General features: G+C 41.0%; 1 protein-coding gene across 1 annotated transcript in view; it reads left to right on the forward strand.

Annotated features, from left to right (window-relative positions):
• Positions 1 to 230: 230 nt before the first annotated feature.
• axdnd1 (axonemal dynein light chain domain containing 1) overlaps positions 231 to 14,562 on the forward strand; it is a 40,948-nt gene continuing 26,616 nt past the window's right edge. Inside the window, exons 1-12 of the mRNA XM_007895534.1 lie at positions 231 to 277; positions 1,399 to 1,498; positions 3,607 to 3,768; positions 4,069 to 4,238; positions 4,673 to 4,776; positions 5,729 to 5,828; positions 7,177 to 7,265; positions 7,898 to 7,954; positions 9,235 to 9,343; positions 10,544 to 10,665; positions 11,574 to 11,714; positions 13,581 to 13,685. Of these exons, the coding sequence (XP_007893725.1) occupies positions 1,411 to 1,498; positions 3,607 to 3,768; positions 4,069 to 4,238; positions 4,673 to 4,776; positions 5,729 to 5,828; positions 7,177 to 7,265; positions 7,898 to 7,954; positions 9,235 to 9,343; positions 10,544 to 10,665; positions 11,574 to 11,714; positions 13,581 to 13,685 (1,247 nt within the window). The 5' untranslated portion in view covers positions 231 to 277; positions 1,399 to 1,410. The remainder of the gene's footprint in view (positions 278 to 1,398; positions 1,499 to 3,606; positions 3,769 to 4,068; positions 4,239 to 4,672; positions 4,777 to 5,728; positions 5,829 to 7,176; positions 7,266 to 7,897; positions 7,955 to 9,234; positions 9,344 to 10,543; positions 10,666 to 11,573; positions 11,715 to 13,580; positions 13,686 to 14,562) is intronic.

The following is a 14,562-nucleotide window of genomic DNA, read 5'->3' on the forward strand; positions in this document are numbered from 1 at the left end:
TCCCCCGGTCTCCCGCAGCGCGCCCGACTGACTCCACGATCCGTTCCCACACGCCGCCGAATCCTTCGCGCGGCCGTTCGAGAAGATTCTTCCCGGGCGAACGGAACGCGAACGAGAGCGAGAGCGAGCGCCGGGATTTGAAACGGCTTGAAATTCCAAACGGTCGGTCGGTTGCCGTGGCGACGGGGCCACGCGGGCACGTAACTTAGCGACCGCGCTTAGCAACGGGGAGACGCCCGGTCTGGGCGGCTGCGCAGTGGTCGCGGACACCGACCAGGTGGGTAACCGTCTCTCTCTCGGCTCTCTGGCCTTTAACCCGCGCCGTAGCCACCACACCATCTCCTTCTTGACATGTGTCCGCCTCGCTCCTGCGGCTCAGCGGTTAGAGCACTCGCCTTGCAAGCGAGACGCCTGGGTTCAATTCCCGGGAGGGCGAAGCTTTGGGCAAGTTTCCTTACCCCCACCCCCCCCCCCCACCCCCCCCCCCCCCCCGGATAACAACCCCTCCAAAACAATACAAAAACAATAATAAATCGGTCATTTTCAATCCACCGCTGTTTGCGGGACACTGCGGCGGTGAGGGTGAGGGTGAGGGTCAACCCACACCTCTGGAGAAAGAAAATCACATACGTCTCCGGGGAAGGAGAACGTTGAACAGCGCGAGACCTAATCTCTGCTGCGTTCAGCGGCCGAACAAAACCAATGGGCATCGCCTTGCCTGTTGTCATCAAGCACAGTTTGTTTTTCTTCTTCACTTTTTAAGCACAATTAACGGTTGCGTTCTCTTACGCCGAAGGTTATACTGTACCCTCGGGAAGCCTTGCGGTGAAGGCTCTGCCTGGTATTGCGGAAAGCTGCCTCCCTTTTGCAAAAGGTGAATGCAGGGACGTGAGGGAAGGACAACGCGTTGTGTTTAGCCGTCACCGTCAAATAACCTGTCGCGCTCGCTGTGAAGAATGGTGTGGAAGATGGTCTGCACTTGCAGTTCTGAGCCCATCAGCCCTTTTGTTTTCTAAAATATGAAAGCTAGTCACAAAGCAAAGGTTTTGTTCAAAACAAATTGTAATTGGACCCGAATTCAAACGTAAATGTAGTGGATGAAAATTGTTAAGCGCAAAGTTAGATGCATCTCGTAAAGTTTTGCTTAATTACCTTTCTGTGAGATCAGGAACAGAGAGAAACTTTGAAGTTCTTTCCTCGGGAGATCAGACGGTTTGGGAAAAGTACTGATATGATGGATAGGACTTTTCCCATTTTGCTTCAGATATTTAGGATTTAAAGTTCAGGAACATTTAGATTTAGATCTGCAGTGTTGGATGATGCGATCTATATGTGCAAATGGTGGTTATGGTTGAATTGGAAACTAATGAGCAATGGTTACATGTGTTTTAACTGCAGGTTTTACTAGACATGTTGAAACTATCTGCTATCATACATGAGGAGACAAAATCTGAAGATGAAATATCTAGTCAGAGCTCAGACATTACCTTGTCATCAGGTAAACGTGGGGCAAAGACTGAAAGGACCAAGCTGGAATTCAAAGTGCAAATGCCACCATCATGGGCTTTTTAAATCTTTTAAAAGATTCAGCTATAACTTGCATTTATATAGTTAATTAGATAATTATTTGGGGAGGACAAGTTTGCAGGGCTATGGGGAGAGAGCGGGGGAGTGGGATTGAATTGGATATCTCTTTTCAAAGAGTCGGCAGAGATACAATGGGCCGAATGGCCTCCTTCTGTGCTGTATGTTTCTATGATAGAGCGCATTATCTGTAAAATAATAATAATCCTTGCATTTGATGTAGCGCTTTTCACGTCTTTTAAAGCATTTTACAAAATAGGCCCATTAAATAGGCAAATCAAGTAGATGTTCTGGACAACAACCCAGAAACAATGAGAAACGGAATTCATGTAATTTGAGGATGAGGAGGCAATAAAAGTCACAATAATCAAGAGAAAAACTACAATTTGCTTTGAAATAGTGGTGGTGGGAGGAGAGGTATGAGTCGCTGGGTCCCTTTATGCTCAACTGAATTATAGAGCAGATGGAACTTAAATTATTAACATAATCATGAAAGGATGATGATCAGTAATATGTATATGAATTTTGTTCCTCAAATAAAACCCAGCAGCCAATCTAATTAAATAAAATTGATCATTCACTTCATGTCTCTTTGTGAGACATTATATTGCCCACTTTTGCCCACAAAATACAGTCACTACACTCTACAGTTTGTCTTGGGAAGAGTTTTGAGATGGAGAACCCAAACAAGAAGAAACTAGACCAATGGTTCTTGAGGGAGCCAGCACAGACACAGAGGGCCAAATGGCCTTCTGTGCTGTGCTGGCTCCTTCAAATTTCTATGGTTCTAAGCTCTATCAAATATAAGGATTAATATATTTACACTAGTAATTGTCCCACAAATAAAAATGAGGCAAATTAATTGAAATTTTATTTTCAGTGCCTTTATCTTCTAAAGAAAAGACTGTGTATTAAACACTGTTCAACAGCAACAACTTGCACTTATATAGCGTCCTCCAGAGCGCTTAACAGTGGCGAAGCCTGTTGGGGGAGGTTGCCTTAAGCACGGTTGAAGAGAAAGGTTTTCAAGAAGCATCCGCAGAGTGTGGGTATTTCCCCAGACTGACATGAAAGATAATTAAGGATTTGTGCAAAAACAATACCCCACCTCCCCAATATTTATTTAGGAATCGATTTTATTTAATTACCAGCTTCATAAGGCTAAATCATTTGTGACATAGTTTTCTGAGCTACTGTTCAGCTTCCCCAATACCTTCGCTACTATTGAAGGTGGCAGACCGGAGATGGAAGAATTAAAGTTGATGGTTGGAGTTTGTGTTAGCAGCATCAGTGCTTTGAACTATCAAGTATATGGAGTTCTGAGGGGGGAGGGGGTCCCATCCCATGGATGGTCTTCAAATCATGCTGAAATTCAGCCCTCAACACATGGTCACCTTTGTAAATAATAATCCTAGCATTTGATATTAAAAGCGCTTCACAGGATGTATTGTAAAGTGGATTGACTATGTATTTTGTAATCAGAAGCAGGAGGTTTTGGCTGATTTTTCTCCTCCCCCTCCCAACTCTAAATTTAACTGTGGTCTAGTGTTGCACTAGATTTTAAATGTTATCGTACAAATTACAGATTACAGAGTTTATAACATTTGCTTTAAAAATAATTTTATTATACAGCAGGAGTTCCCACACACTTTTCATTTAAAAAAAAGCCTATGGTCTGAATAGAAGTAAATAGAAGTGAAAGAAAATGCTGAATAATGTTGCGTCTGAAGTCAAATAGACTTTCTGGAGCAGTGGATAATTTTCCTTTCGTAAGAGAGATCTGGCCTTAGGTGATTGGATTGGGTGGGTCAGGTAGAGTACATAATTGATGTATGGCTTTTTTCTTTCTCAGAGTTAGGACTTAGTAAGAAGTATTTAGGGGTATAAATGGTTTGGAAAATTTTGTTTCACATATATATTGTGTTTGAGTGTGTTGTCTATGTGTAGAAATAGGTACTACAATAATCTAATAGGTACAATGGTAATTGAAAATTATTGATTGCTATGCTGTGTGCTTTTTAGGACCAAGTTTAAGTGAATCTAACAAAGGGGTCATTAGAATATCCAATGATATTAGTGAACTTACTGTTACTAACGAAGTGGATGGATCTGAGTGGGCAAAACTCAAAGAAACGAAAGTGCCCACAGTTGCAGAAGTCAATGAAGAACCAACAAAAAGCGAAGGTAAATGCAGAACAAATGGAATGACATATTTGTCAAAATTCATTGTCGTCGTGTCCTTTGAAAATAATTATTTAGTATTACAAAGAATTTTTCCAATTTGTTTTTGTCTTTCCTGATAGTCAGTGGACTGGCCAAAATGATGTTTTAAATACTGTAATTTTAAAAATGTCTCGACATGAGATCACCCTGCATTAATTAACTAGAAATAACTGTTTCACATTTTGCCATTATACAGTTTCAGACTATTTTGCAAATTAAAATGTCGCACAATTTAGTTTAGTTCTGCACCTTTGTTTGCAGAAATAGAGGTTGCTTCCTGTCCCGAAAATCAATTGAAGACTCCGTTATCTTTCCGGAGTGACTTCATCCCTGATGAAATATTGCAAGAGTTGACAAATGCATCAGTAAAGGGTGCTCGTCCCTTCTACATTGGACCACCCAAACTAACAAAAACTCCAAAAGACTTGAAGGTAAGGAGATAATATCTTCCAAATTCATAAATTTGCAAGTGCTTTAGAAAAATGGTGACTGTTTAATAACTTGCTCTGCAATAGCAATCCCACTGAGCACAAGTAGCCTGTTTGATAGGAAACATGCTGCTTCACTTTAGCCTTATTGCTTGTCACCTTGGTTTCAACCAAGCAGCAACTAGCTGGTTGTTCTATTAAAGTAAGTTTTAAAAATAAAAACTTGTTTCTACATCTTTGGGAATGTCTCCAATAAGAGACATCTGGACATTCAGAATATTTTTGGCTTACTTCACATACTTTTAAATTTTAAAACCTTACATGTGGGGATGTTATTTTTCACAGGCAGTGATAGGATAAAGACAGCCCTCCTTGAATTTTCAGCAGTTCAGGGCAATCTCCTTCATCCAAATGAACCACATTCTCTTCCTTCCCAGATACGAGGTATCCGACCAGCTGATGCTGTATGGCATCACACAACCCGGAGGACAAAACTGAACTTCCTAATAGATCAACCTGTCTCGTTTACTTCAGCTGGAAGGTAACTGATTTGGGGGAAAAGTGAAAGGATGATGAGAGAGTGCATCTTTACAGGGAAACTCCACTGTTTATAAAAAGTGTTTTTATTATTGATAGCCATGATGGGTTTAAATCCAGTATCTCCCTCAGTGTGACCGCACTCGCTTGATTCGAGTCCTGTTTAACCAACCCCATCACTTTGTCTCTGCAAACGTTTTTTCCTGCCATCCCCACCAGGTCACCTGCGAAGCCTCCAAGGCTCAACAAGACCAATGTCATACTCCTTGATCCCCATCAACATCTTCGCTCCTGATGCTCTGACTTCCTCAGCCTCCCTGGCCTTTCTCTAAGACTTACCAAACCCATATGTCATCTATGCATCCGGTTCAATCCCCAGCTGACCTTCGCATCCACATCTGGTCCTTAACCAACTTTCCTCCAACTCCGTCACATTGCCTCCAACTGTACTTCATACCCAATGCGGTCAAGACTCTGGTCCATGCTTTCATTACCTCCCGCCTCGACTATTCCAATCCCCCCAGCTCCACTATCCACAAACTCCAACAAATTCAGAACTCCTCCACCTGTATACTCATCTGCTCTAAACTCCATGCCCCCATCACACCAGTCCTTGCCAGGCTCCACTGCTCCTTATCACAAAACGGATCGACTTCAAGATCCCCACCCTCGTCTACAAATCCCTTCATGCCTGTCGCCTCCACTTGACTGGCTCCAGTCTCCTGCTTATGCTTCCCCATGTTAAAATAATGCAGTTTTATTCATTGAAACAAGAGGGAACATGCTTTTGTAAATGAAATGTGGTTAATGTCATCATCGATGTATTTTGTTCAAACCTCCATATACGTCAAAGCAGTTGAGTAGTTCGGTACGGAGCATCTGTTTCTTGGTAGATTTTTTTATAACTTAGTTTGATCAATTTGTTATAACTTTTCAAATTCTTAATCTTATTGTAGGGATATCTCCTTTATATACGATGCACTTGCTCCCAAATATTCGGAGAAGTTGGAGCGCCCTGTATTACGAAGAGCTTTTCGGTCCCAGGAATCTGTCTCTGTGAGTAAGTGATAGATTTGGATGGACCAAACAGGTTAGAAACAAAGCTGTTATCTTTGCTTTTATCTAGCCTGCAATGAACTTGAGCCCAAGCACAAGAGAGCAGGTAACATACTAGGCACTGGGGGCTGGAATTCTTCCCATTTGCAAACCCTGCAAACCAAAGCTCCAATGAGTAGGGTAGGCCTAGCTGGACAAGTAGTAGGAAACTTACCACTGTTAGAAATAGTAAGTTGTGTGCTTTTAGCTGGTTAATGCAAACACTAATTCAATGAGCGAGCAGTAAGCGTATGGAACAGGCTCCCGAGGGAGATGGTGGAAACAGAAATTTTGATCTTTCAAGAAAAAATCAGATAGATTTCTGTTAGGAAATAAAATCTTGGGATACAGTATATAGTTTGGGACACGACATGTGCATGCAACTGCCAGGGTGGTGGAAGGCAAATTGAATGGACTTTGGTTTACTTTCATCCAGCAATTCTTATGTTCTTATGTTCAGTAGCTCAACTGACTCTCTGGGTCTCCAAGCCTCACCTCTTGCAACTCATTTAAACTCAGGAATTTAATGAGAAAAATACTTTCTTTCTAGGGAGAGAGTGAGCATACTATGCAATTTGTGCGTCTTGGGAGGATGTCTCAAAGCACTTTCCATAGCTAGTGGGGTAGATTGGGGCGGGGGGTGGGGGGAGGGGGTGAAGATGAACGAAAGTGCAGTTAAAGAGGTGGGTTTTGAAAGTGGCGAAGGAGGAGGTAAATCAGACCAGATGTCTGGAGAGTGGGGGTAGGATTGCTGAACGCTTGCCCACTGTTGGTTAGGGAGGTAGGATGGGGGTCATCATGAACCAGGCCAGTATTTGCTTTGAAAGGATCAGCCAGATTCGTACAGTTGCAGGAGGTCACAGAGCTGATCCCCCTCGGGGGAGGGGGGGGGGGGTGCGCTCCTCACAATAATAATAATCCTTGCATTTGAGCAGTGCATTTCATGGCAGGGGGACATCTCAAAGAGCTTCACTGGATATACTGTAAGGTGGAGTGACTATGTTATTTTTTGGTACATTTAGAATCAGACTTGCATCAGTCTGCGAACATTGTTAATTGAGTGCATCAGTGGGCTGAAATCTCCTGCATAGCGTTTAGGCTTAGCCTCCAGTGCAGTGCTGTGTTGTCGAATGTGTAACCTTTTGGATGAGATATTTACCTTTGATGCGCATTGAGGCATCTCTATGTGATAAAGCACTATCAAGATACCAGTTCTTTCTTCTATAACTTTTAAGCTAGGTGGTCTGGGAATGCTGTACCAATTCTCAGTTCAGTTGAATTGTGCTGATGTTGTGGTTTCATGTGACAGAAACAATTGTTGTTGCCCGATAGTCTGATACCAGAGGAATATCACATTGTGAAGAACAAAGGAATTGTGCCATTGGAATACTATGAAGAGTGAGTAATCCTCTAATATCTCCCATATTGATATGAAGTTTTTATCCCTCTCCACTTCTAGCTTGTTTAGATCAAATTGAAAAATTATAATCCCTTTATTCTGGATTCCCCAACGAGAGGAAAGATGCATTATCCTTATTATTTTGAAGACCTCAGTCAGACCACCTCGTCAGCTGTGTGGAATATAAACCAGTATTGTTCAACCTCTGATCACAGCTTAATCTCTTCACCTCGGGTGAGCAGGATTGAACACAATAATCGCAAATCAAGTAACCCCTCCTAGAGTTGAGCGTGGGTGCCTGTCCACTAAATCCCAAATTAGCCAGTGGGATTTGGAATGTAAGAAAGGGCCTTGCCTGATCTACTGACAACTATGGGGTACTTAGCAATCCATGACCAAGTCAGAAGGAAGAAAAGGATTCATTGGAGAGCAAACTTGCCAAGAGATATTGAAGCTCTGATGTGTTGTGAAAACCTGCAGTATGTAATGACAGTATATTTTTGCAAGTATCATCTAGTCATCTTTTAAAAACTAATTTGCACTGTATGTATATCCTGTTGATATCTAAGTGAATATGGTTTTAAGAAGCTAATCAGAATACCCATTGATCTGTACGTGAACTTTCTTTCAGTAAATACACAACCCTGCTGCAGGATGATGAGCAGAAACTGAGGGTGTTTCCATCTTTGTGAGTACTTGCCTTAATGAACTCAATCAGCTGTTGGGTTTGGTGAAATCACAAAGCCTTGTCAACAGTAGAGGTATTAACCGATTACCATGAGGAATGAGAAACTCTAAACTCTAAAATAAACCCTGTGAAAGTTTCAACCTGCTTCTTTGTTGCATTAATTATCTGTCCGCTTAATAATAATACTAATAATGCTTTTATATTTGGCATAATGCCTTTCATGTCAGAAGGACTTCCCCAAACTCTTCACAAAATACACTATAAAATGCAGTGGTTATTTGTTTTGTTGACAAATTTGCTCAAAATTATCTGCAAATCTTTGCAAACATCAGGAACACTTTTCTGGGGACTTGCCCCAACCCATGACTTTTCAGGTTATTTAAATAATTTCTCTGCAAATCTAACTTGTCAGTGCAATAAATGAAAAGAATTCGGGAAGTTTCAACTCAGTATCCAGTTGATGGTGTAGACCCACACCTGTAAAAAAAAATCAGAATAATAATTCTTGCATTGTTGTGATGTTTCAAAGTGCTTCACAGAATATATTGTAAAGTGGATTTACTGTGTATTTGTGGGAGAAACATGGCAGCCAATTGTGCTCCACACCAGTGTCCTGCAAACAGTTGTGGAGAGAGTAAACAGATGAATAGTGTCCCATGACACTACTCAAAGAGATGGAAGTTTCTCCTGGTGTCCTGACCAACAGTGTCCGAGATAAAATTGCCTGTTTTATGGGATAAGGGCTTTGAGACATCTCACGGATGTAAAAAGATGCCATTATCAAATTATTATTTATTACTATTATCATTGGGAGTTGGAGAGGGATACAAAACATATTTTGTACCCAACACCTTAACAGTTGGGTGGAATCCTAGCTGGACAAACGGTGGGAAGATTACTCAGACTTATAAGTTGCACTTGTAACTATGTCAGCCTAGTTCAATTGGTCTCACTCTCGTCTCTGAGTCCAAAAGCTCTGCATCAAACCTTTGAGCTCATAGTCCAAGCTGACACTAGGACTAGGGATGTGCTGCATTGTTGGAGGTGCTGTCCTTTGCATGACATGTTAAACCAAAATCTTCAGTGTTCACCTGCAAAATGCACAGTCACTGCACTTTATAGTAATTCTTGTGAAGTGCTTTGAGACATCTCAATGACATAATGAGGTACTTTATAAAATGTAAAGTTTATTAAATTCCAGCATTGCATTAACTTCACAATACCTTGGCGTCTGTCTTTCAAGACAATTGAGTAATTTTAGGATTTGCATCTGATGCTAGGAAACCCAACAAGAAGTTTGAAGTCATTCAACTATCTAAAGTGATGGACTCAATGTTTGAAAAGGCTGGGCTTAATGATCCGAAGTTGGAAGTGAAAGGGGAGACTGAGGTACTGGAAGCATGATGTGGAACCATCATTGTTGTAAATGAGATATGATGTTTAGTTTGGGGCTTTGACAATAGCAATGTCAAATCTACAAGTTCTAGGTAGGCTTAAGGAGCTGAAAACCAATAACCTCCTTTGGACAAATTGACTGTACATTTGCCTATGTAGTGAGGTATGTGTAGATATTTTTTTATTAACAGCAGCAGCAACAACAGCAGCATATACTTATTTAGCATCTTGAACACACTTATATTTTTATGTGGATTACAGGGAGAGAATAGCAAACTGAGTAAAATGGGAGATGGGGCAGGTTGGTGATCAGATCCATATTTGAAGAAGTTGTTTTTTTTTACAAGTGTTTTAAAGTAGGGAGGGACAGATCAGTGTAGAGCAATTTTGGAAGCAACTTAGGAACATTTGGCTGAAGGCTCAGCCGCCAATGATGGGGCAAAAGGGGAGGGGATGTGCAGCAGGCCTGATTGTTTTCAGAGTGAAGAGAATAGGACAAGAGGAGACTGCAGAGGTCTTTGGAAATCAGAATGAGGATCCTAGAAATATTCCACTAGGGAATAGGGAGCTAGTGAAGACTTGTGAGGATGGGAATGTTGGGACTCGTGGATACAAGCTGCAAGAGGATACAGACTGCAAAGTTCTGGAAAACCTGTAGCTTATAGAGGTTTTAGCTAGAAACCTGAGTGGGAAGAGAATTGGAGAAATCATGTCTGGTAATAACAAAGGCACGCAGGAGAGTTTGTTTTGGCTTTGTTGGGGGCAAGGCAGGGATGAAGGTGGATGAAACTTTGTGAAGGACAAGTTTAGAGGGCCGGATGTATTTCTTTACAAAAAGGGTAATCAATAGTTAGAATAATTTAAGTGGAAGGGTGGTTGAGCCCACGACTCAACAGAAACACACTAATCCAGTATATATTGCGCCTTTCGGGAGGACTTCCCAAGGTTTTGCACCTGAGCTATAGGCTAAATTCATTCTGGACTCATTTCAGAAACGCTTGATGCTCGAATGGAAACATGGTAGGGTAATATCTTGGAAAGATTAAGTCAAATTGGATTAAAAGACTTTCTATACCCAAACCTCTTGTGATATTGTGTCAAATTGCCAGTTAAACAGCCTACATATCAATCATTCTGTGCTCAGTTGAACTTCCAAGGCTAACCCTGAGACTATTTCAATGTCCATTTGCACAGCTACATCATTTGCTGGAGCTGGTGAAACAGGAGCAGAACATTTATAACATTGTGTTCCACGAGCTGATCCGACAGATCACTGTAGATTGTGCAGAACGAGGAGAATTGCTATCCAAAGTCAGGTCAGTCACCACTAGAGCTCATTAATAGGGAGTTATATTCTACTGAATTCTGCTGGAGAGAGAAACTTATACACCTACTGGTTTGTCTGCCACTTTATTACTCTGTTTAGTCCTTTAGATTGCTAGTTAGAGGTAGGCAAAGGACAGATATTCGATCTCTGTGGTGGCATTTTAAATAAAAAATGCAGTCCACAGCTTATTAGTATGTACCATTATGGAATATTAATCCCATTTAAAAGCTTTCTTAGAATAATCAGAGGGTTCTCCCATCAAGACATTTGTAGCTTTAGTCATAATCTTCCCCTATTCCTTTATTGTTCCCAGAAGATTGGAGATATTTGATCCAGAGTGCATAAGCAGCCTTCCTCAAAGAGGCTGAAGATATTATTGGAAGTTTCTGTAGTTGCTAAAGTGGGTTAACACACTGTGCTGAGACTAGGTTTCAAATCCAGTATAGATTGATAGAATGACAAAAGGCAAAGTACTGCAGATGCAGGAAATCCGGTATAAACACAGAACCAGCTGGGAACGTGCAGCAGGTCGGGCAGCATCCATGGAGAGAGGAAAATGAGTTAACGTTTCAGCTTCTGCGTATAGGTTCTGAAACCCTAACTCATTTTCCTCTCTCCATGGATGCTGCCTGACCTGCTGCGTTTTCCCAGTGACTTCTGTGTTTATATTGATAGAACTACAATCTCCTCTCTGATGGTTGTAATGGTCCTATCTGAAATTATTTTGTGGAGCTTCAATTCAGTTCCCAATTTGGCCACTTATTGGCCACAAGGATAGCTGGTACACAAAGTGAATTATGAAGCATTTTTCGGAAGGAAGAATTAAATGGGGAAAATAATTAAAATTATAATAAAGATACTACTGCTCTAACTTTCTGATTTTTTTTTCTGACTCAGACAAAGGTATGTGAATTTACTGGACAGCATCCCTCGCCATGTGAAATGCCTACATGATGAAATCTTGATGCAACGGGCTCTGGACAGATATCTTGTGCAGGAACTGTTTCTCTTCAAGACGGCAATTGAAGAACTCAGCGGGTAACGCACAATGACTGTTGGGTATTTTATTGTGGGAACAATCCACTAGTCCGTAAATGTGTGGGCAGTTTGCAAAACAATATTTTTTTTCTAAATTATCCAGGTTCAACATTGAAGCCATAAGATGCTCCCTGCATTGTTGATGTTATTTGTGACAGCTTCATAAAGTAGAATAGGGTCTCTGGGCATTACTGTACTATATTTACAACATATACTGTCTACACTATTTACTGAACCAGCTGCTGATCATCACTTGCTAAAATTTTAGGTATTTTGTTGTACAGTAAACCTCACATAAGTCATATCATTTGGGACCATATATTTAATATGACTAATTGTGCAAAGTATGAGTTATGTCAAACTTGCATTGAATATAAACTCTTGAACAGGACTTCAACAGATGTGTGATTTAAGCAATAATATGATTTATACAGATCAGACTTATGTGAGTTTTATTGTACATTAATTGTGATCCATCAATGGACAATCTGATTAGGAGGCACAACATAAAACAGAATCCAGACCAGGAACTGAATAAACACTCGATGGAGGTCAAAGTACAATGAACAATGTGAAATGGTTGCATTGCAGCCTATGATCACTTTTGATTGGCCGTTATTTTTTTTTCCATCCATAACCATTTAGTGTCTTTGGATTAGATTATAACCATTGAATGCTCCACTGGCTATCTTGTTGAACTATCTGGATCCCATGATTAGATTCTGGCCTGTAATTTACTCTTAGATATTGATTGTTTCTATACATAAACCACCTACTGGATACAAGCCCTCTACTTAGATCACTAAGAATACATCTTTCTCCACTTAATTAAACGCAATGCTAATTTGGATTTAAGTAAGATGTATCCACCACACCCAATGAGTTGTAGCTATATAGTATTTAGCAACTCAGAATGCCTATTTGTGACTTCCTCTCCCTAGCAATAGTTACTCTCCACAATACTCCAGAGCATTGGTAATGACAGACCAGCCAGCCTAGCTCATTGCAGGACTTGGAGTAGACCAGTGACTGGGAATAAGGATTCTTCCCATTCAGCTCCTGTTAACCCTGCAGTGCAAAGTCTTGACTGGTATAGTGGTTCTACCTGGAAAAGCTCCCTCCCTAACCTCATCTCAAGATGTGCCTCTTTGACCGTACATTTAGTCATCTTTCCTTTCCCACCTGCTTTGACTTTGAACCCCAGTTCGGGTGCTCAGCCAGCAGTGTTGGGATATCCCCCGGACATGTAAGGGGCCTTATAAATGCAAATTGTATTGTAAAATACTACTGTATTTTACTGTATTCCTACTAGCAGTAGGAATTTGGCATATGGTGCTTTGAATGCAAGCTATGCAGTTTTATATGGTTTAACTCTAATAGTACCCTAACCCACACTTCCAGGGAGAGAGCGCACAAGTACCAATGACTGATTGAGTTTGTGTGTATTAGTATGCACATGTGTGGGGGTGAGGTGGTGGGCTCTGTTTCCCAGAAAGGTCTAGTGGTTCATGGTAAGAATTCTCGCTGAATGTTCCCAGTTCATGGACAATACCAAATTGTCACTCTCACCATTTTACTTGTTGAGGTCAACTAACCCAGCCCAAGCTAGAGACGGAACCTGAGATTTTCCTGAAAACTTTCTCAGTTTGGAAAATGCTGAAGGATTTTAGCATCTATTTCAAAAATGGTCATAACTACTATAAGTACATAAAAGTAGTCTAAATAACTGGTAAACATTTGCCAGAATATATTGGCCCTGTTCCTCTCTCTCTGTTGAGGGTGGCCAGTATTATTTTGAGTTTGCAGATCACAGGTGGCTCCTTTGACTCAATTCGCTGAAGCATGCTTGGTGTCCCTTGCCCCCAGTGAACTCAGTGAGATTCGAGAGCATGACCTGAAGGTGACAAGGGAGACAGAGGCAGCACAGGATGAGCTGGCCAAGGCACTGTTTGAGTCCCGGAAAAATGCTAAGTAAGTGTATAATGTTCTAATAAAGCTAATCAGAGCCATTGCTAACATGTAATTTCACAAAAGATTCTATAGTACAAGGGTTAATGATACCATACATAGTTCCCACATTTAATCATTTTAATCATAGTTCCCACATTTTATAGATTCATATCTATCTATATAAATGACCCGGACTTGGGATAGCGAGTACAATTTCCAAGTTTGTAGATGATACTAAGCTAGGAAAAGTAGTAAACAGTGAGGAGGATAGTAGCAGACTGCAAGGGGACATAGACAGACTGGTAAAATGGGCAGATATGTGGCAAATGAAGTTTAATGTGGAGAAATGTGAAGTGATGCATTTTGGGAGGAAGAATGAGGAGAGGCAATATAAGCTGATGGTGCATCTTTGAAGGCGACAGGACAGGTAGATAAAGCTGTTAAAAAAAGCATACAGGATACTAGGCTTTATAAATAGGGGCATAGAGTATAAAAGTCAGGAGGTTATGATGAATCTTTATAAAACACTGGTTAGGCCTCAGCCAGAGTACTGGGTTCAGTACTGGACACCACACTTTAGGAAGGATGTCAAGGCATTGGAGAGGATGCAAAGGAGATTTACCAGGATGGTACCAGGAATGAATGGCTTCAGTTATCAGGAGAGACTAGAGAAGCTGGGATTATTCTCCTTGGGGCAGAGAATGTTAAGAGGAGACTTAATAGAAGTTTTCAAAATTATGAGGGGATTCGATAGGGTGAACAAGGAGAAACTATTTCCGCTGGCGGGTGGGTCGGTAACCTGAGGTCAACGATATAAAATATTTGTTAAATGTAAAAGAGGGGTAGTGAGGAGAAATGTTTTCACACAGCAAATTGTTCGGAGCTGGAATGCATTGCC

Source organism: Callorhinchus milii, unplaced genomic scaffold, assembly GCF_018977255.1.
Source record: "Callorhinchus milii isolate IMCB2004 unplaced genomic scaffold, IMCB_Cmil_1.0 Scaffold5, whole genome shotgun sequence".
Taxonomy (NCBI): Eukaryota; Metazoa; Chordata; class Chondrichthyes; order Chimaeriformes; family Callorhinchidae; genus Callorhinchus; species Callorhinchus milii.